The following is a 21,138-nucleotide window of genomic DNA, read 5'->3' as shown; positions in this document are numbered from 1 at the left end:
AAATCAGACCAGGAATCAAAGCAATGGGCACTATCAATCATCACACACTGAGACACTCTGCTTTAGGTGCTCTTTAGCCTTTCGGCCAGGTTGGCGAGGTGCTGGGCCAGCTGAGGCCTTGGCTGACTCTTATAGCTGGCTTCGTTTTTTCCCTAGCAGGCATCAGTGCAGAGTGTGATGCCTTGGATTTGGGTTCCAAAGAAACACAAGGGAAAACTTGTTCCCTGTTGAGGTGAGGGAGCACTGGAAGGGGCTGCCCAGATGGGCTGTGGAGTCTCCTTCTCTGGAGACATTCAAACCCACCTGGATGAGTTCCTGTGTGACCTACTCTAGGTGGTCCTGCTCTGGCAAGGGGGGTTGTACTGGATGAGCTTCTGAGGTCCCTTCCAACCCTTGAGATTCTGTGATTCCAGTCCATGAATGGAAAAGTGCAAGGGGAAAAGAAAAGGAAGGAAAGGAAGGAAAGGGAGACAGAGAAAACAAAATAGAAAGAGGAAAATAAAGAGAAATAGAAAGAGAGAGGAGACTGAAAGGGAAAGGGAAAAAGAAAGAGGAAAAGGGATCTGTGTAACCACAGACCTGGCCTCAGCAACATGCCAGTTTTTAAGAGTATATTTGGAGGAAAACAAAAATCATAGACATAGTGGTACATGGATGCAACACAGGTTTCCTCCAGGCAAAACTAATGGGGTGTATTTCTTTGAATAAAATAACTGGGTTTGCAGACAAAGGAAATATGGCAGATCTAATCCATTTTGCTTATCAGTAAAGAACTCCTTTCACTGCACTGGAAGTACTTATGTAAGTTGAAGAAATTGGTGACTTGCTGGGAAACCTGGATCTCAATGGGTAAATTTGTATGGTAGATGAGGGCTGGCCATGGTGTTGTGCTGTAAAGGGAAAACAATTTAGATTAGTTATCAGTAGACTTCCTGAAAGATCTGTCTTGCATTTGATCTAATTTAGTATGTTCATTATTGGCCTTGGCATAAGAAGAAAAAAAATGATGAAAAAATGGAGAAAACATGGACAATACAAAGTCTAGAATCATTGTCAATGCTTAGGATGTCACACAGGAAGGAATGAATAACCTTGAGTACTGCAGTAACACAGACAGGATGAAAATCAAGAGCATGCAGTGCAAGGTTGTGTGCTTATGGACCAGCATTTCTGTGTTACAGTAGGATTCACATGTTGAAATAAATGAGGAGGAAAACATCTAAAATGACTGTAAGCCACAAATATGATGCTGCAATGAAAGACACAAAGCATCTATCAGGATAGTTATTGCTAACAAAGACAGGAGAGTATGAATGCAACTGTGTAAGGGCTAGATTGGACTGAGATTGCGATCCTCCATAGAATTCTGGTCACCTATTCATGAATTTAAACTATGTAAATTACAGCACTAGTAGAGAAGATGACCAAAGGAATGAAGAATTGATGCACAGTCTCTGATCCCATCAGAAGTTAAAGAACAGGAATAGATTCAAGCCCACCAAAACAAGGGAAGCAAGAGGTACACTAGTTTGCTCTATCATATGGCATTTTACCCAAGGCAAAGAGCTAGAGAGGGAAAATACTGTGTAAGCACAGGAATAGAGCTGATGCAAGAACATGTGGCTGAAAAATTAATAGTTAAGGCTGGAAGTAAAAGATCCTGTGACCCACACAAACAGCAAGGTCACAGAAGAGCCTTCCAGTGAGAGAAAGACACTGAGGAGAAAAATCAGTTTATGAAAAGGAGTCTATGACATGTTGCTGGTAGTAGCAGGAAACTGACTCTTGGATTCAGGAGGTACTTCCAAGTCCTAAACAGTGAAAAGAAAAGCTCAGGGGTCTCCTGTGGTTTTCTGGGGGTGAAGGCAGGGACTTCTGGCTTTTATGCTGCTGTTAAGCATCTGTGTAGGAACACAACACATTCAGCAGGTCCCTGAAAGAACTCAACCTCTACTAAAATCTATCACAGCAAAGAGGAAGAAAATGAACAGTGTTTGCATACAGGCTTCTACAAGTCCAACAGCTGGGAAACTTCATGTGTTTTTGGTTCTTTTCCTGCACTAGAGGGGAGCAATTCTGTATTCCTAGACCCAACCATGCATGTTGAAGTGTGTGGCCACTGGCCGACCTGTGTTTTCAGTAATAACAGCTGATGTGATCTGTGATTTCTGAGCCTTGTGCCAAAAGGAGTGCTGGGTTTGCCTATAGATGTGGGTTGGTGATCAGTGTGCTGGAAACAACCCAGAAGCACCACATGCAGGAATCCAGATCCCATCTGGTTACAGCAGGGTTTGGTAAAAAAATATCTGAAGAGCTAGGCAAAGGATTAGAATAAAGAGGTGCTAATAGGGTGCAGTTGGGACAGGAAAGGAAGCTGTAAAGAATTTAATGGAAAAAGAGGGTCAAGGAACATAAAAAATAAAATAGGAAGAAAAAGAGGCTTTTTTTTTTTGGAAAGGTGAAAGAGTAACAATAATAAAGAATGAAGGATTCTTTTTATTTTTGCCAGTTCCAACAAAACCCTTCAGAAAATTCTCTCCTCTGACGTTTCCATTTTAAACCACGTCAGTCTATCCAGTCCCTTTTCTTCAACCCTGTTTCCTTGGGTTCTGTTTTGTTTCAGATGCTGGGTTGCAGTTGCAGAGCTCTAATCTTCTCCTTGTCCCCTGTCCCTCACTATTTGGCTTTCCCAAGAGGTGGCTGAAGTTCAAAGGGATATGTAATTTGCAAAGCACTTTGGGATCATGCTGGAAGACAGACACTTACGAATATCATACCCTTTTTTCCTCCAGATCACTTTATTTATGTATAAATATATATATAAGTGGGTTATTATTTTTCAATTTTATTACAGTCTCAACAGCAATAGCTGCCTCCTTTTTCCTCCATTTATACAACATGATCTCACCTCATCCCAAAGAGATTTCAATCCAGATCACACATGGATTGAGAGAGGAAGCAATGGGACGGTGTGGGATAGTGAATTAACGTCACACTGCACATCCAAAAGAGAAATTGAGACTGAGTGCCTTATGACCCAGCCCTGTGTTGGCCATAACATCCTTCCCTGCAGATACATTCTCTATAAGGTGATTCTTTTACATTTTGAGTAAAAGTGCACATGTAGATCAAACCCCACAAAATAGGGCAGGTTTACTACAGAAAGGAAAGCATTGTTCCTTATTCTACACCCAGGTAAAGGGCTTGGGTCTGAGTGGAAAAGGGAAAGGACCTTAGTGTAACAAGATGCTACAATAATTTTACTTTAAACCCTAGAACAAATTCAGGGCTCATAAAAAAAGCATTGACATGGTGAAAGAGAATGGTTTCTTTAAGATGTTCTTGGTCAGAGAATATGCTAAGCATGCATTTCTAATATCTGGGTGGGCAAACCAAGTGGAAATTTAAATTCTACAGAGGCACAGAGAATGTGCTTCTGAAAATGTTTCCAGTCAAAAGCATGTTAAGTGTGAAAGTGTGGTCTACACAGAGGGAGTGAGAGAGTGTGGTCTATCAGATCTTCAGCAAGGATTTCGTGGCCTTTCCAGGTACTAAGGATATTTGGTGTTTGCTGTCATAGCTCTGACAAAAAATGGACCAATGAGAGCATCCCTGTGCCAGTGCTCCTTGCTCCTGGGGACAACTGTGTTAAATCCTGGCTATAAATTGCCTGCTTGCTCCATACAGAGGGAGAGCTGCCTTGGAATAACATTAAGGGCTGGACCTGAACCCACAGAAGAGCACAATATGTCTATAGGAACAGAATATTTTCTTCTCAGGAGATTTTGTGTGATTTAACTTAACCCACTGCCACTGCCCTGTCCAGGCAGCAATGCCATGGTTAAAGTGTGCCACGAAACAGAAGACTTTAGAAGGACTCAGGGTCACGGAGATCCCACTGAGAAACAACACTGTAGGTCTTATGGCTCTCACAGACCTGATGGCCAAGACCTCCCTTTGTTACTGTGAGCTAGCAGAGGCAGAAGCTGCCCACTTCTTCCAGAGAATGACATGACAGAAAGCCCAGGATCACTGAATTTAGGAAACTTCCTCATGTCCTTGAAGTCAGAGGGAGTTTGTCTCTCCTTACACACCTAGAAGCACACGAGGTATCTCATGTACCTTTCAGTACCACAGAAAGCAGCACGGCCACAATACCGTAGAGCAGCACTAACAGGACGTGCACACAGAAAATGAAACCTGAACCAGCCTGGCCCTTATTGATGGATTACCTGACACTGGACTTCCCTGCTTCAGGGCACTTTAATCACAGTGCATGCCTAATTAGAAGGAAGTGTGCTGTTTCTCATTTTCCCCATTGTTTCTGCCAGCAGGATTTGCTTTGTGTGTGTGCTTCCTTGGGCTTGTTTGATTACACGAGTTGCCACAGCTGGCAGGTCGTTTTGAAGATGAATTCTAGATATTGTTGAGCTTCATCCTAATTTAATTGCATGTCCCAACTGCTATCCAAAGTGGAACATTTACACTGCTCCACAATGGTAAACATCACTGCACAACAAGAGTGAAGCTTTTAATTAGTAAAACAAACTGAACAAATGACTCTGTCTTCCCATGGCTTGTCATTTTGGCCAGAAATATCTTTCTTTTTGTTCAGGTCAAAGTGCTTGCACAATTAAAAAGAGAGCTTTTTGTTATTTTTGGAATTTAGTACTATTAGATGTCTAATTACTCCTGCTGATGCAGAAAAGCATCCTTACTGAGGAAAGCATTTGAAATGAGCTTCCTCATTATTCCTTGACTTCAGCGAGGTTCAAGTATGTTTCCAAAACTATGCAGATGTTTCTAGAGGCTGTACAAACTTCACATGAAGAAAAGACTCCTTGCCTAGAGACTCCCAGGCGGAACTATGCTAACATAGATTAGGCATGCAACAGAGCAGGTCAGCTACAGTGGCTTAAAAGCAGCGAGTTGTCTGGGAGGTGTTTTTTGTGGTACTGTTTGACCATTAATCTGACCCTACTCTGTGATGATTACATGAAAAAAATAAAAGGTCAGATATGCAGCCACTGCACTCTTGTCTTTACACTGCAGGCTGCTCTGTCACCCAGGAGGCAGTCATGGGAAAACCATCCCCAAACAATGCACGAAGGCAGCTTGCACAGAATCTGGCCATATTTGCCACAAATTAAACAGACTCTGAAGTAATGAAAATCTGACCTGCTCACCAAGAGGAAATGAATATTACAGCTGGTTACTACGGCTAACAAATGTGTGCCAGTACTTTTAGACATTTTCACCATGTTCCCCAGATGGAGGCTTTGGGAATGGGTGATTTGTGAAGGAAAAGGATATTGAGGTTTATGATTGGTTGAGCTCCTTACCGTGACTGGCAGGGGTGTGTGTTACATTTCCTGACCTGGGGCTCGGGGCGATTCGCTCGTTGGCAGTCGCTGTCATTCACCACTGTCATGGTCTTGTTAATAATTCGAGTACAGGACACAATAGTTTTCCTTTCACCTACAAGTCAAACAAAAAAAACCCCAACTCTGAAAAAGGAAACCAATATCTAAGAACAAAATCGTGTTAACCAAAGCTCCAGACATAGGAGTTCCCTGCTAGCTCTACAAGATGTTATCTACACACACCTATCATCTCTGCAAAGAATCTTGTTTCCCACTTCTCTCTTTTTACTGTTCTGGTTTGGGGTTGGTTTTGTTTTTCAGAGAAGCTACAAATCTTTCCCCAGTAATTGTGAAATTGACTGTTTCACAGGAACAACATTTGGGCTTTCTCTCTCTAGTGTTTAAGGTGCAAACAATCTTGAAAACAATTTGCTTTCATTTTTGGTTCCTCCTCCACATGTAGCTGTGCCCTGTAATTGTCCAGGACAGACGTTCCAGCTATGTAAGCTGAAGTCACACAACCATCCACCCCTCAGTGACTGATAGTGACAGGACAGATGCTCCTTGTTGCTCTCCTTTCAGGAAGAGTCAGGTTAAAATGGAGTCACCAGGTTCAAGAGCAATAAACTGGTCTTGATCATATTTCACAAAGAAGGGAAATTAAGCCACAGAAGTATTTCTTATCTTCTGGTCTTCCAGCTATAAGGTTTTAAAGCCTTTACTAGTGGAGGGTAACTCAGTAGTCGGCATTTCTTACATAAACTACCTGTGCATCAGGAGTTTTACTGCAGCAGTGAGGCCATCAGTGTTTAGCCTTCCACTGTGTGACACTGGGAAAGCTGTGTCACAGGGCAGCATGCCATCCCTGCACCATGGGGCTCTGCCTTATTGCTAATTATTTTGGTTTCTCAGATCCCCTTCTTTGAGTGTCTCAAAGTCTGTATGGAAGGGAAAAGGCCCTTCTCAGCATGGATAGGTAGTAAAAGCATCTCACAAACAAAACATAAGAGAGCAACTGCCATCCAAGCTACGACTGGCGGGAGTCACATTGCCAGGTACTGACTTGATCCAAATACAAACACAAATCAAAAGAGCTGCAAACAAATATCCTATTCATTCATGTCAGGGTTTAGCATCTCTAAGGAATCATTGCTTTAAAATATGAGTAAAAGTAGATGAGTTCTGTTTACAGAAAAACAATAAATACACAGTTTTCAGTACACTGAGGGCTATGAGCCTTCAAACGTGAAGATGAGCACTCCTTCTGTCATATAACCTGATAAATTAACTGGGTCTGCTGGTGAAGAGAGACTAGCCAGAATGCATGGAAATAATCCATTTTTCTCAGGAAAAAAGCTACTTATTCCAGCACTGAAGATTCAGTGGACAGTGTCTGACAAACCAGTCTCTGGTTTCACAGGCATCGATTCCCCCCCAGGGTTTCAGCATATCTGCCTCAGCACGTCCTAGGGATCATCTAAAAAGTGGGATTTGCAACTCCCAGAAAGTCCACCCCACATTGAGAGTGTCTGATGCAATCTCCAGGAGGAGTCACAGCAGCACTGTCCCCCATTTCATCCTTGGGGAAGGAAGTGTCTTTCAGTGAACATGCCTGAACACCTGTGAGAACTCTGCTCCAAGAATGTGATGGGGAGGGGATGTGAGGGGGGTTGAGACACAGGGCTGCGCCCGGCGCCTTGAGCCATCCGTGGAGCACTAATCCAGGTGCAGTTCCAGCCTATGGTAAAGAGCCGACAAAGCAGTGTCCCTGCCAAAAAGCTGGGTGAAAATTAACTGTGGGGATGTGGATGATAGCTGGGAGAGCCAGTGAGAACGAGCTCTCATTTGAGCACATTACAGCAACATCCCTTCCCATGGCCCGTTTCCTTCATGCTTTGGCAAGGCTGTCTCCTGCAGGCACCTTTCTACTGGCTGGTGTCTGTAAATAAGTCCCATCAAGCTTCCAAATGGCCTTACCTCCTCCACACTGCACACTGCACCCTTCCCATCCGCTGTGAGTCCAGATGTACAAAGAATCCTGCTGCTTTTCTGGCTCGCTTCTGTTTTCAGCAGTATAGTTTACAGGAATGGTGTATTCATAATGAATTCCATAATTCTGGTCATGAAACAACAGCACCTGGTTCAGCAGGAAAAGAAAGGCTGTTACAACACACTGTGTACTGGGAAAGCCAACAGACTGCAGAGACAGAAATGGTGTCTTGGGCCAATGTCTCTAAAATAGAAGTGCCTCCTGAAAGGCAACCAAATCTTTAGCTAGAATCCTGAAATTGCAGTGGTATTAGTAAAACAGGGCATCTGCAGGAGCAGGAACTGCTTGTGATTTGTAAATATTTCAGTCATGGAGATGTCTAAACCTGGAACTCTGTGCATAACTTTGTTTAAGCCTCAAATGTGCTAAGGAGGCCACTGGCTATCTAAAGAGAAACAGTAAGACAACAGAGAGCAGTTTTCATAGAATAATTGTTTTAATAAGCATCTAGAGTTAAAAAGTAACTCAGCACATCTGTCCTAGCCTTCTTTTCTAGATAGCAAGTTGTCTGCAAGCCTCATGCAGAGACTCAGGCTTATGGTTGGGGACTTCTGTAGGGAATGGGGATGTTCTAAGTTAACATTGTCCTGTTCATGGATAACCACCCTCTGCAGCCTGCTCTACTCTACCCTACTTGAGCAGATGTTTTGGATGAGACTCCAGTGGTCCCTTTCAGCTTCAGCTACTCTGTGATTCTGTGAGCTGCAGCATTTGTTGCATTAAAGTTGGGCTCCAGCAGTCCATAGTTTGAAGGCAGAAATGTTTATTAGCACACAGCATTTCTTAATTAAGGAAGAAGGTGATGCTTCTCAAAGCTAGAACAACTAACACAAAACAAAGTCAGACACCTCCTGGGAAATGTGGCACTCAAGGTGAGCTGACTGTTCCTGCTGCCAAGCTGTAGAAGTAGGACTTTATTAATAGTGTCAGAAACCTGAAGATGACAAAGAGGAGCCACATCATACAATTGCTGACAACATATACATTTCCATACTCTGCATTTTGCTGGAGGAAGGTGAAGCTTGTTTCTAACAGCAGGCAGGTTATTTCCTATGGAGTCACATGTGATGTCTCTGGTGCTACTACTCCAAAATTCACTGACTATTAACAGAGGAACAGAGAAAAAGACTTCTTTTTTTCACCACAGACAGATGACATTTTTGGTCCTGTTTTGATTTATATGTTGGGCTTTACTTGGCTCTCACTTTCACTGGCTTGAGTCAGAAGTGACTAGAAGATACCCAATGGAGTATGAGATCCAGGGAGTCTGAGCTGACACATTATCAACAAAGGCCACAGAAGTACAACTGTAATGCTGACAATGTGGCTTTAGACTTACTTATACTTATTATCCCATAATCTCAACAGCTTTAGGCAGGTGAATTCTGTTGGCTCTTGTTACCTATTGAAGTAAGACCAGCACCTTATCCAATCAAACATTTTGAGCAGGGTTATCATAAGGGAAGCAAGTAGCTGATCAGTTCAAGAAGGCAAATTTGCAAATGCTCTTTTCTCCTCAAAACACTTGCTTCCCATTCAGATTAGCAGAAATCACTCCTACTTAACCAATAATCTCACTAAAGCTGTCATAAGCTCATGAACCAAAAAACCCCTCAACTGTATGTGCTGAATGACAGGGTCCAGCTCACAGCCACTGACATCCTGCAGGTCTGTGCAGTGAACACTGTGGGGCTACACAAAATCAGCACCCATGAGTGCCCTGCACAGTGCATAACCCTGAGCAGAAAAACATCTTTCAGAAGATGTGGGGAATAAAGGTATGGTTTTGCTTCAGCTACAGAGGGAGCCTTACTACCACAACTGAATACCAAGGTTGAAACTAGCCAGCCATCATTACAGTTTCAAAAATTAATGTTGGGTTTTTTTTAAACACAATCTGAAATACCAGGCAGAGAGGCAGAGAACTCAAGTCCTGCTCTGGCTTTCTTTAAAGCATGTGAGATACAAACAGCTTGCTCTACAGAACTGATCAGTCTTGTCTAAATCATCTTTATGCTCTGGGAGTGTGGTTGTCCTGTGTTGCTGAGAGGAGGTCTAGCACAGGCCTAGTTACACAAACATTAATTTCTCCAAGAAATATACTTACAACTTGGAGAAATGCCTCAAGTATTAAAAAACAGCTCCTAAAAAGAAATCCTTATTATCTCAATATGGGTGCAAGACTAGTGAATCTAAAGGCCCATATGAAACCAATTTCATGCAATTTTGTAGCCATATATAATTGGGGTGTGTGTGTGTATAATTGGTTTCAAATGCAGGTCAAAATGGATTGACTGAAGCTTCTGGCTCTTTGTCAGTCCAGTGTATTCCACCACTGTTTGAACAACAGTTTTCTATTTAGAGAGAACTGGTAACCATCCTGCCTTTCTTGTGTTGAAAGAATGAAACCCACTACCCTGTATCAAGGAAAGGATTAATATCTGATTTGAAGAAAAGGCTTCTCATGTGCTTTGTTTACAACTGGCAGTGATTTCAAGCCACATGTTTTTTTTAATGGTCTGGTAACTTTTACTTTCCTCCTTTTTAATCATTTCTGGGTGGGGGTAAGGTGAAGAAGGAAAATATCCTCTGCTCATATCTGCTGAGAATGCCAGTCTGTACCTGGAAAGGATACTCAGGGAGAACCTCATGATCCCTAGATTCCTATGTTAGTTGCTTAGTCTTGAATCAAGGGGAAATGGATATTTCTTTAACAACAAAGATCTACTGGTATATAAAATGCTGCTACCAGATTTTACTGCAACCGAGTAATGCCCCAGAAAGTTCCAAAAGCTGGCAAATAGTACTTATGCAACTTCTTTTTATTACATGAGGTTATGAAGACTTTGGCAGTACAAGATACTTTGTCAGAGTCCTGTTTTCAGGAGAGAAGATTTTTGTTAAGGGCAAAAATCAAGCAAAAGCTAATTTTTCTGATGATGAAGGTGGCTTCTGTATACACCTCCTTTATATGGACAGACCTTGAATCCCAAGTCAGTGAGGTGCTGGTGTGCCCAAACCTGCACAACTGACTATTTCTTTGAATCCACCTTTAAATTGGTCTGTCTGTGAACATGGTAAACTCACTCAAAGTAAAGGCAAAACACCTCATGCTCCTGTGCAAGATATTTAGATGCAGAAAAAGTAGTGACAAAGTGGAGTATTATTATTTCCTCTGTGTGTGTGTGAGAAGTTCAAGCAACTTTTGAGCTTTTCAAACTAGGCCATGAAATGTTGCACAATGAACATCAGAAGTCAAACAATTTAAGTGAGGAAAAGGGAGATGGTTCTGATTTTTAGCAGTGCTTGCAGACAACCTTCAGTGAATAAACATGGCTAAAAGTCACAAGGAAGAAAAAGCAGCACATGGAAAAATGTAATTGGACAAAAAAGTCCCAGGAAACAATGTACACATTAAATATTCTGTTCCTATGCAAACCTCACTATAGACACTGTAAAACTTTCTGCAGACTTTCAACTAGCAACACATATATGAGACAGGCATTATTATAGCTGTCTTACACATAGAAACATTAAGGTTCATTAAGGTTCTCTCGGGCATTAAGGGACTGGCCCATGGGTCATCCCATCACCCTTTAATGACCGGACTCGGACTACAATCCTCTTGGTCTCATCTCTGTGGACTTCTCATTTATGTCCTCCTACAGCAGCCGTAAGACTGTTTCTAAAACAACATGCCTGGTTAACAGAAGGACTACTGAACATCAGGGAAAACTTTTGAGAACACCTTAAAATGCATAAAATTGAAAAAAATCCCTCACAACAGAAAGAAAAGGAGGAATGGTTTTGTGCAAAACTAAGTGACCACAGAGGGTCAAACTCACATGTGTCATCTGTACATGCCGAAACTGCATCTTCTCTGTTAGAGGAACAGTGTATTTATATACTGAATGCATTCTGGCATAAGATGAGAAGATATTTCAGGAAATATCTGTTCATGTGTGTGCGTGGGTATGTCCACGAAATAGAGAAGGTCCCTGGAAACCTCCATCCTCTAGAAAGCATCTGTCACATTGTCTGGGACATGTTACAGGAGCATCCTGTACCGGACAGGAGCCTACTAGGACACTGCATGTTCTCCCAGATTAGAGTATCATTAATTATTAATGAATGTAATTAATTGCAGTGCTGCAAATCCTTGCAATGCTGCAAAAGGAGGCAAAGACAGAGACTAGAGCACGCCTTTAAAAAACTCTGGTGAGGAAGCAAGCAATCAAGATTTAACTTTCAGCTAGGATATAAACCCATTTACGTTGCATCACTTAAGAAACACAAACAAAGGATATAAAGTTACCATCAAGTGCAGTGGTATTTTAGTTGGTCCTTTGGCAGAGATTTTCTCCCACAGCCCCCTTCGCACGTACCGGACAGTAGTGCCTGCGATCTGAAACTCACCAGGAAGCTCAATTTTCCAGTCGCTGTTAATGGATCTCTTACTGGAATCTTTTAAAGCTGGAATGAATCAAACACCACAGAAAGAAATGTAAGCAAATTTGTAATGACAAAATAAGACCATTGAGCTGCTGTCTCAGCCCACCTGAAGTACAAGATGCAGAAACCTTGTAACGGACATGAGGTTAAAAGAGAAAACAAGCATGGTTTTAGCTGACTCATCACAATGTTTGTAGCTTGGGCATATGCTGTGTATCAGTTGATGAAGGCATTTCCAATTATAACAACATTATCATTAAGCAAAAGTGATGTCATTTAAACTGGTCTTGCTAAGGTTTTATTACCTAAACTTATTATGTTCTGCTTTCTGAATAAGCAATGTTCTCCAGTTTAAAACTTCGAGGCATTCCCTGTGCCCTTCTGCCCTTCCCCACTGCCAGAAAACTTACAAGGGAGGAAAAAGGAGTGGGCAGAAGGAGCTACAAAGGAAATGAAAAGAAGGAAAGATAACTACTCATTGTCCTTGAAAAAAATGCCACTAATTTAGGACTAAATGGCAGAACTCTTCCGCAGTTTGATGTGTTTCAGGAGCACGTGCATAAACCCCACACACTCAGGGCATGTTGCTGAATTCAGTAACATACACAGCTCTGCCATTGCAAAGGAGAGTCTGCACAGATTAAATGGTTTTCTTTGCTTTTCAGTGAAGAGACATTTAATTTGGCTTCAAAAGTAATACTAAAATACTACAGCATTGTGCTAACAAGCATGAACCACAAAGTAGAAATGACTGACAGAAAGTGCAAAACCTAACTAGCCCATTTTCTTTATCCAAGCTGAGCAGAGTGCCAGCTGTAAAGAGAGAGCTTACTCAGAGAGCAATCAGCTAAAGCCATAATTCTTCCTGGAACAAACTCAATACTATTTGTCAAAGGTTACATGGGAAGCATGAAGGCAGGTATGTAAAATCATCATGCCCGGAATCTCTGGGTATACAGGAAATTAACACTTAGATCACTTTAAGGATTATTCTCAACTCTAGCTGTTTAGATTGTAATCTTTGAAAAATGGATGGTACTATAAATCTGGACACATATACCAAATTTGATAGATGTGATGTAAGAATCCAATACCACAGAGCAGCTGCTTGAAAATGATTTGAAGATGTTTCTGGTAAAACACTCAGGTACTTGCAGTGTTACAGTCTTACAGCTATTAGCACTGGTAGGTGGTGTGAAGGAGTATGAGAGCAGCAGCAGCTATACACCAAAGTCTGGTTTTCAAGGCAAGATCTGTATATTTTTGTGTAGACTGCCCATCCTAAGACTGAATGAAGTCTGGCAGCAGTTGGGTTCAGGGATTCTCGTTCAGATAGTATATGAGGAAACCTATTCTGATCTTCAAGCATTAACATAGAATTCATATATCACATACCTCTAAACTCTCCTTCCAAATGTAGAATGACAACTCTGGGGGGTGGGGGGGGGAGGGTTGTTTGTTTGCTGTTTAGTTTCCAAGCATAACCAGCTTTTGAAATTGTTATTTTCCTAAACTTCTCTTGAGAAAAAGATCAATCAAATCTCCACATTGATACACATCTGAAGATTTGCAAGTGAGAACTGGGCAGAGAGGAACCTCATGAGGTTCAACAAGGACAAGTGCAGAGTCCTGCAGCTGGGAAGGAACAACCTCATGCACCAGCACAGGCTGGGGGTTGAACTGCTGAAGAGCAGCTCTGCAGAGAGAGACCTGGGAGTCCTGATTGATAACATGCTAAATATGAGCCAGCAATGTGCCCTCATGGCCAAGAAGGCCAATGGCATCCTGGGATGCATCAAGAAGAGTGTGGCCAGCAGGTCAAGGGAGGTTCTTCTCCCCCTCTACTCTGCCCTGGTGAGGCTTCATCTGGAGTCCTGTGTCCAGTTCTGGGCTCCTCTCCTCAAGAGGGACAGGGAACTGCTGGAGAGAGTCCAGTGCAGGGCCATCAAGATGATCAGGGGACTGGAGCATCTTTCATACGAGGAAAGGCTGCAGGAACTGGGGCTGTTTAGTCTGGAGGAGACTGAGGGGAGATCTTATTAACATTTATAAATATCTAAAGGGTGGGTGTCAGGAGGTTGGGACATCCTTTTTTCCTACAGTAGTTAGCAACAGGACAAGGGGTAATGGGATGAAGCTGGAACACAAAAAGTTCCACTTAAATATAAGAAAAAACTATTTCACTGTTCAGGTGAGGGAGCCCTGGCACAGGCTGCCCAGCGAGGGTGTGGAGTCTCCTTCCATGGAGGTCTTTAAGACCCGCCTGGACATGTTCCTATGCGACCTGATCTAGGTGACCCTGCTTCTGCAGGGGGGTTGGACTAGATGATCTCTAAAGGTCCCTTCCAACCCCTACCATTCTATCATTCTATGATTCTAAGTGCAAAGTAAAGCAGTTCCTGAGTCTGTGTGTGTGCTCCTTAATGCAAACACCAAACAAGTTAACATTTAGGTGTCATAGTTGTAAAGGAAAGTCAAGTCACAAAGTAGAGACTGGTCAGTGGACACAATGTGAACTTGGCAGATCAGCTTAACACTCCCTTGTACTCAAGCATGGAGGGTAGAATATTCCAACCTGCGTGTACCAGCTATAGGTATCATTTTGAGTGGTCCAAAAGCTTTTTTGCAAGATAAAAAACTGGGCAGGCATTATAAAGCTCCAGCATCAGAAGGCATAAATAAAAAACATCAGCAGGCACGGACAGCCTGCCACAGCCATCCTCCTTTCAGAGTCCATGAGCTGGAGACACACAAAGTGTAAGTAAGGACAATGTAGAAACCTCTACTGCAGAAGGAAGCCCTGTAAGGTAAGGACAATGTAGAAACCTCTACTGCAGAAGGAAGCCCTGTAAGGTGAGTATCAAGAAGAAAAGATATATGGAGTAACATGTCCCTTCTCCCAGCATAACCTATTGCATCAGCATCACTGATATCCAGCTCCAGCCATAAGGATATCACATCCCTGTTGACTTGTCAGTGCCAACTGACGTTAGAACAGAAACACAGTTATCCAGATGTCAGTGTGAGGTGTTGGAGGGAGAAGAAAATTGGCAGACCCAGTTCTAACAGAGAGAAAGTCCCAGGCACCTTTGTGGGAATCCATGCACTATGATTAAATTCGCCCTGAAATCATACAGACTGAATATCTCACGTGCTGCTGGCTGAGAGCCCTTACACAAATGCTCCATGACCACTGGCCTCAGTGCTCAGGAATATTGTAGGGCACATTCAGTGTTCTGACTGACCACCATTTGTAGTGTCCAACCTCTGGGGAAGTCTAGAGCAGGTGGAGGTCACAATGCCCTCTGCATCTGTGCTGTGGCTGAGCATCTGCATCCTGGGGAGTTACTGGAGAAAGCTGAGCTGTCCTGCTGCACACAGCCTTCCTGACAACTTTCATGGTCCCATAACAGGCTCCAAAACCAGGGTGAAGGTAAACTGGAAGTACGGTTTCCACAGGAGGTGTGGGATGTATGTGGGGGAATATTTCTTCTGAGGAAAGTTCTCTTTGGCACTCAGAAGAGGGGTATGATGGTGTCCTGGTGTTTGCGTGCTACAGCAACATAACTCTGTCTGCGCCGTATTTCTCCTCCTGCTTTGTTCCTCCATCTACAAAGTACCTTCTGCAAACTTCAGACAAAATTCTGAAGTAGGCTTGCTTTCCTCTGCCAAAGACTAGTGGCTTCCAGGCAGATCAAAGCAGCCACCACCCTGGCCTTGAGGAGCTGTGGACATGACTAATCAAAGCCATGGATGAGATAAAACTATCTCCATGCAGTATGGCTGACTCGCAAAGATACCACAGCACATGCTCAAATCACTGTTTAAGAGCTTGAATGACTAAAAGTATGCTTTGGTTCCAGCTCTGCATCAAAAGAAGATAGCTTGCTGATGAAAAGAACCAAAATGTGTTTGGATTTCTTTTCTGGGAAAGGTTTGATTGCTGCAGGCACTGCTCCCTTAGTGATGGAAGAGACAGAGTTTGGAAACAGCCCCATTCTCAAAGCTGCTCCTGGAGGATTGCAGGAATTGCCTGGAGACTCAGCAGAGTATTTGGGCCAAAGTGTTTTCACCACTGCTTGTCTCCATTGCACACAAGTGCCCCATCACGAGGGATCAATGCTACAGCTATAAAACCTCCATGTCTTTTAGACACAGTACTGCTCTTTCTCCAGTGTCTTTTGTCACATGCAATTATTGCAGGCCTGGCTCTATCTCACCCCAGAGGTGACAGGACTAAATCCAATGGGTTGAATAGGGCCTTTCGCTCTTAGTGAATTCAGGCATTGCAACACCTCAAGTATCTTTACTGATATTTTAGAGAATAAACCAAGCATGCAACAAAGAACACTTCCCCAGTCCTCAGGAGAGCTCAGTGGCAGGAACTGAGGAGACCAGGATAACAAAACTTGCCAGGCTGTGGTGGAAAGGCCCAAACAGGAGGGCAGTTGTGAGCCCTTTTTTTGCCAAGCAGTCCTTATTGATTTAAGGCAGCACCTACAGGCTTCACTGCCTTGGACAGCTGGCTGAAGTTCTCCTGGGACCCTGTGCCTCAAATAGGGTAGTGAAGCACAGCTCTTGCTCTTCTCCCCACTGTGGGTGCATTTAGGCAGTAGTAAGAACCCACTGTTACATCTGGAAGCTTTTTCTGATTCGAAGTTGTACAGTAGAAGAGCAAAAGAAAAAGTCACCCTCAGCAACAACCTGAAACTTCTTTTTTTTTTGGTTGTTTTTTTTCTTCTTGGTTGCAAGACAGGAACTGACCAATCTATTTCTAAACCTGGCATCTACTCAGATCTCTATTTCCACCTTGGGTCCCTCCAGCTTGCGTCCCAGCCTGTGGACACTAAATGCAGAGGCATTTCCTGTTCAAGGTGGTTTTTAAGCATTACAGCCAGCCAAGGAAGCCAGCGTGGGTTGCCTGTAGGTGGAGGGAAATTCTTCAGGCACTGCTCCCAGCACATGGAAGAACGATTCCAAATTATGTTGGGCTCATTTCCAAAGTGCTGTACCTGGTTCTGAGTGGAAACAGGACCTGATTGGACTCAACTTTGTCAGTGTAATCGAAACAGAAAATCCTTCCATACTCAAGCCTGGATTTCCAATGCATTATGAGGCCTATCAGAGTGACTGAATTTTGTTTTCTTGGTCATCTATATTTTTTGGTGCTGTTGGAACATTTAGGTCAGCAAGACACTGGGTATCTTTTCTTTGTGTATAGTGTTCCTTGAAAAAGAAAACCCTGGAAAGTTTAAAGAGTTTCTCCTGACCATGAATTAAAGAGCTAAAAGCATTCAGAAGCTTTAAAATAGACAGATTTTTGCCTATCTTTATGAGATACACACAGAGACAAGTCCTGCTTTCAAATATACACAACCCTAATCTTCAGCTCCCAGTGGGGAAATACCTGCTTTAGTCAAGGTTACGTGGTGACATGAGAAGCAGTCACTAGAAGACTCTCAGTGCTACAGCTATCTGCCTAAACCCAAGCTCCTGACAAATACCTTGAGCAAATCCCACCAAGATAAACAAAAAGACTGGCTTCCAGAAGGCAGAATATCTGCAAAACCCAAGGAAACACTGGCTCTCATTGTTCCACCAGTGCTTTGCTATGTTAAACATCCTTAAGTGTAGGCGTAATCCTCTCCCAGCAAGCTGGCTGCAGCATTAGTGGAAATACTAGCAGTAGTGATACGCGCTTCCTACTAAGAAGTGGCACAAATGCCAATGCTTTTGACCTAAGAGCAGCTGAATGATATGATTTGCTTTCTCTTTTTTTGCCTTGGAACTTGAATGAAAGAGAACAAAAGTATCTTTTCAAGATATTGACAACTGTGATACAATCCCAAGGCAGAAAACAGCACCAGACCTGAAATCTTAAGTCATAATCACTATGTCAATGTTTTCAGCAGCATCCTACATTCCAGAACTGGATATTAATGTCTCCTTTAGGCTGTGGAGATGAACAGTTATAAGCAAAAGACATGAAAAGCAGAAATCAAGGATCCTAATCAGTTTGCTACTGACTCCCTACAAAGCCATGAGCAAGTGGACACGCCTCAGTTTCCCTTTCCTCAAAACAGAGTCACAAGCTTTGCAATCCTCTCAGAGTTCCTACCACAGGCTTGAGATACCTTTGGTAGCAATTCCATCTTACAGAGTGGTTTCCTATCCCAAAACCCTGCAGTGTCTCCACTCTAGGAAGCTCACTGAGAGACTCAGAAAACGCACAGTACCTAATACTTCCCAGGCTAAGGTACAGCTGGAACATGCATCTGTTCCAACCACTGCACTGAGAATATCAGCACACGGAAGGACTGAAACAATGTTTGATAATGAAGTGCAGAAATCACTTGTTAATCAACAGCAAAAAGAGCTTAGGCTTGACAATGCAGGGACCTATAAGCTGTAAAATTTCACTCAGCAAAGGAGAAGGCTTGGTACTTTCTCTTACCTTTATGTTTTCCCATACAGCATAAAGAACTAAAGAGGGACAAGAATTCCCCCATTTACACGTGGCCATGCAGCTCTGCTGAGTGTGCAAAGGACGTTTCTGTGTGCTGGCTGCTCTTTTGGGCCTTGGGCAATTTTCCTTCAACTCCCTGCTCTGCCTCATGCTCTCAGGGCTAATGGGGCACTAGTATTTCTGTGATTTGGTCTCCCTAGGAGTATATGGGAGATAAAGCCCTTCATCTATTGCAAAGTAATGACACAAAATCTTTAATCTCAATGATTAGCAACTGGACAACATATTTGTCTACAGACTTTGCCCTACAACAACCTCACATACAAATCTGACCCTCCATCCACGTCTAAAACTCTGCTTTCAAGAGGCAAAAGAGAGGAAACCTGTTCCCCTCAAAAGCAATGCAGAAGTAGAATGAGAAGAAGATTAAACAAACTGTTTGGCCTGAGAAAATAAAAGCAAGTGGACTAGAGGCTGCAGTCAGCCTATCTCAGAGTACAGGATCAGATCTCAGTTACAGCATCGAGTTGAAACCTGCTGCTGCAGGAAATGGCACAAGCAACCTGGTGCTCAGGTTATTGAGGGATATCAGCTCTCCTGTCCTGCCTCTGCTTCAGTCTGAGCTGGGCACTTTCCTATCTGTATCTCTGTCATTCCTTTCCCTAAATGCACTGTTCTCTTTTCCACTCCCTCCCAGCTACATTCAACCCAGTGCCAAGTTCTGTTCAGGAACCCTTTTGTCTATACAAAAGCATTCTATGGTTCTTTCAGATTGCAGAGGGCCTGTAAGTGTCACATACTATCACATCAAGCAAGCATCAAGCAATCTCTCTCTGCTTTCATGGCTTGGTTTCAACAAGCATGAAATCAACAGCTGCTTCCTGGCAACAACAAACCTGTCATCTTGCAGGTTGTTTAGAGAAGGGTCATTTTAACAGAAAACAGAGCTGAGTTTTGAACACTTGAAACATTTTGTTTCTTTTTACCCAGAAAACTGTGAGCAGGTTTATCCTCAACCACTCTGATCCGCCGGGCACCTGCAGGGATCACAGCTGCTTCGATGTAACCTGTGGTAACAGAAGAGTAGGTGGATGAGTGCAAAGCCACAGGCAACCAGAGGTACCAGTCACTCAGTATCTCACCAGGAAAAAATCAACTCCTGCCCAGGAATGGGTGGGAAACACTTTAAATGAGATCCCTGCCTTGGCAGCCAAGTTTCACTTGTGTGACACGCACAGTTCTAACACTTCAGCCTAAGGAGTGGGAGATCACGTGTGCTGCTTATTTGTAACTTCAGGCTTGCGTTTAGACTTAAGTAGATTTGCTCCCTTTGAATCCCCCTGGCTCTGCTGCAGTCCTGACAGGGATGTGTGAGGGCTGTTCCTGAGCTGATGCAAACAGTCAGCATCAGGAGCAACACTGCACATCACAGAACAGACACCTGTGTCTCCAAATGAAGCTTCCAATAGATGTTGTTCCTGCTTTCCCCTCAGAGAAAAAACCAACCCCGCTTGAGGCTGTGACCAGTAGCAAAAAGGACTTCCATAAAACATTGTGACAATGCTAAAAGTAAACAGCAGGAATTAGTGTGACAACTGGGGAGATATTTTTGTGACCACTTTTCCAGTTTTGTAGAAAAATTCTGGAGGATGTAACAGTAAAACAGTCTCCCTGCACCAGGCTGCCAAACAGAATGCCACAGCTCACATCTGATGCAACAGAGCTGAGAGCTTCTCAAGGACTGTCCCCAGTCACCTCTAAACACTGGCAGCAGATGCATGTGCCAAATTAGACCATCTGAGCATCTGATGTGGCAGGGAAGGTTTTACAGTGCCCATCACATTTTAATAGCATGTTCTTGGTTTTTTTCTTTCTGAAACTCTCTTGGCCTTTCCATGCTTCCTTCAAACAACTAGCATTAGGACACAATTATATCAGTTTGAACTATCAGTAAGGATAATTAGGAGCTACAAGGCAATCACAGGATGGTAGGGGTTGGAAGAGACCTCTAGAGATCATCTAGTCCAACCCCATCTAGTCCAGATGTCCCCCACCACGGAGCCATGTGGAGTTACAGACCTGTTCCATGGGTGCATTTAAACTAGAAAGCTGAGGAACATTAGGGCTCATTTCAAAGGTCTGAGAGCCAGGTTGAGAGTTTCTGCATTGGCTTCACTGCACTCTGAACCAAGCCCCTGTGAATGACACTAATCTCATCACAGCCATGACTTGATTTCTTCTAACTGGCCATCCAGCTTACTTTCCAGTGTATAACTTGGCACCTCTCTCGGGTTATTGCTCTTCCCTGTCTTTTAGATGTTCAGTAGCTTATCCTGTATGTTTCCTCAGCCCCTTTATTGCTTTCAAGAGCTGTGTGATATTGCTCTGGGTCAGCCCTGCCTTTATGGAAACTGTGGAAATGGGTTGGAGAAGTGCTAGCACAAGGAACAGTGACTCCTCCAGGAGCTATTTTAGGGACTATTTTAGTGAGAAGTGCTGAATGATCATGCTCCTGCTCTGCTGATACAGGGCGCCTCAAAGGAGGATGCTGACAGCTTCATGCAACTTGGGACTTTGACATGGAGTGAGACACATAGAGATTTGGGGTCTCAGACTGAGGATTCATTTCTACCTGTCTGAACAAGCAGAGTGCCCTGTACCCCTGTTGTGCTATGAATAAGGCCCGAGCTCTTGGTTTTCATGAGATGCATTGGATGGATAGTTGATTTGGGCCAGACATACTCCCTCTCTCCCTGATTACTGTATCTGAATGACATTTTCCATTTGACTACTCATCTCACTTCTTT

At 43.2% G+C, this 21,138-nt stretch overlaps 1 protein-coding gene across 2 annotated transcripts in view; it reads right to left on the bottom strand.

Annotated features, from left to right (window-relative positions):
• The window catches only part of ADAMTS17 (ADAM metallopeptidase with thrombospondin type 1 motif 17), a 184,053-nt gene that overhangs the window by 33,040 nt on the left and 129,875 nt on the right, over window positions 1-21,138 (bottom strand). For both annotated transcript variants that reach the window (XM_062000240.1, XM_062000239.1), the window contains 4 exons: window positions 19,318-19,398; window positions 11,729-11,886; window positions 7,341-7,500; window positions 5,343-5,478 (listed from right to left, as the gene is read on the bottom strand). In XM_062000240.1, coding sequence (XP_061856224.1) covers window positions 5,343-5,478; window positions 7,341-7,500; window positions 11,729-11,886; window positions 19,318-19,398 — 535 coding nt within the window. The remainder of the gene's footprint in view (window positions 1-5,342; window positions 5,479-7,340; window positions 7,501-11,728; window positions 11,887-19,317; window positions 19,399-21,138) is intronic.

The sequence above is a fragment of the Colius striatus genome, chromosome 7 (assembly GCF_028858725.1).
Source record: "Colius striatus isolate bColStr4 chromosome 7, bColStr4.1.hap1, whole genome shotgun sequence".
In the NCBI taxonomy this organism is placed as follows: Eukaryota; Metazoa; Chordata; class Aves; order Coliiformes; family Coliidae; genus Colius; species Colius striatus.
This window is presented reverse-complemented; position numbering and strand designations above follow the sequence as displayed.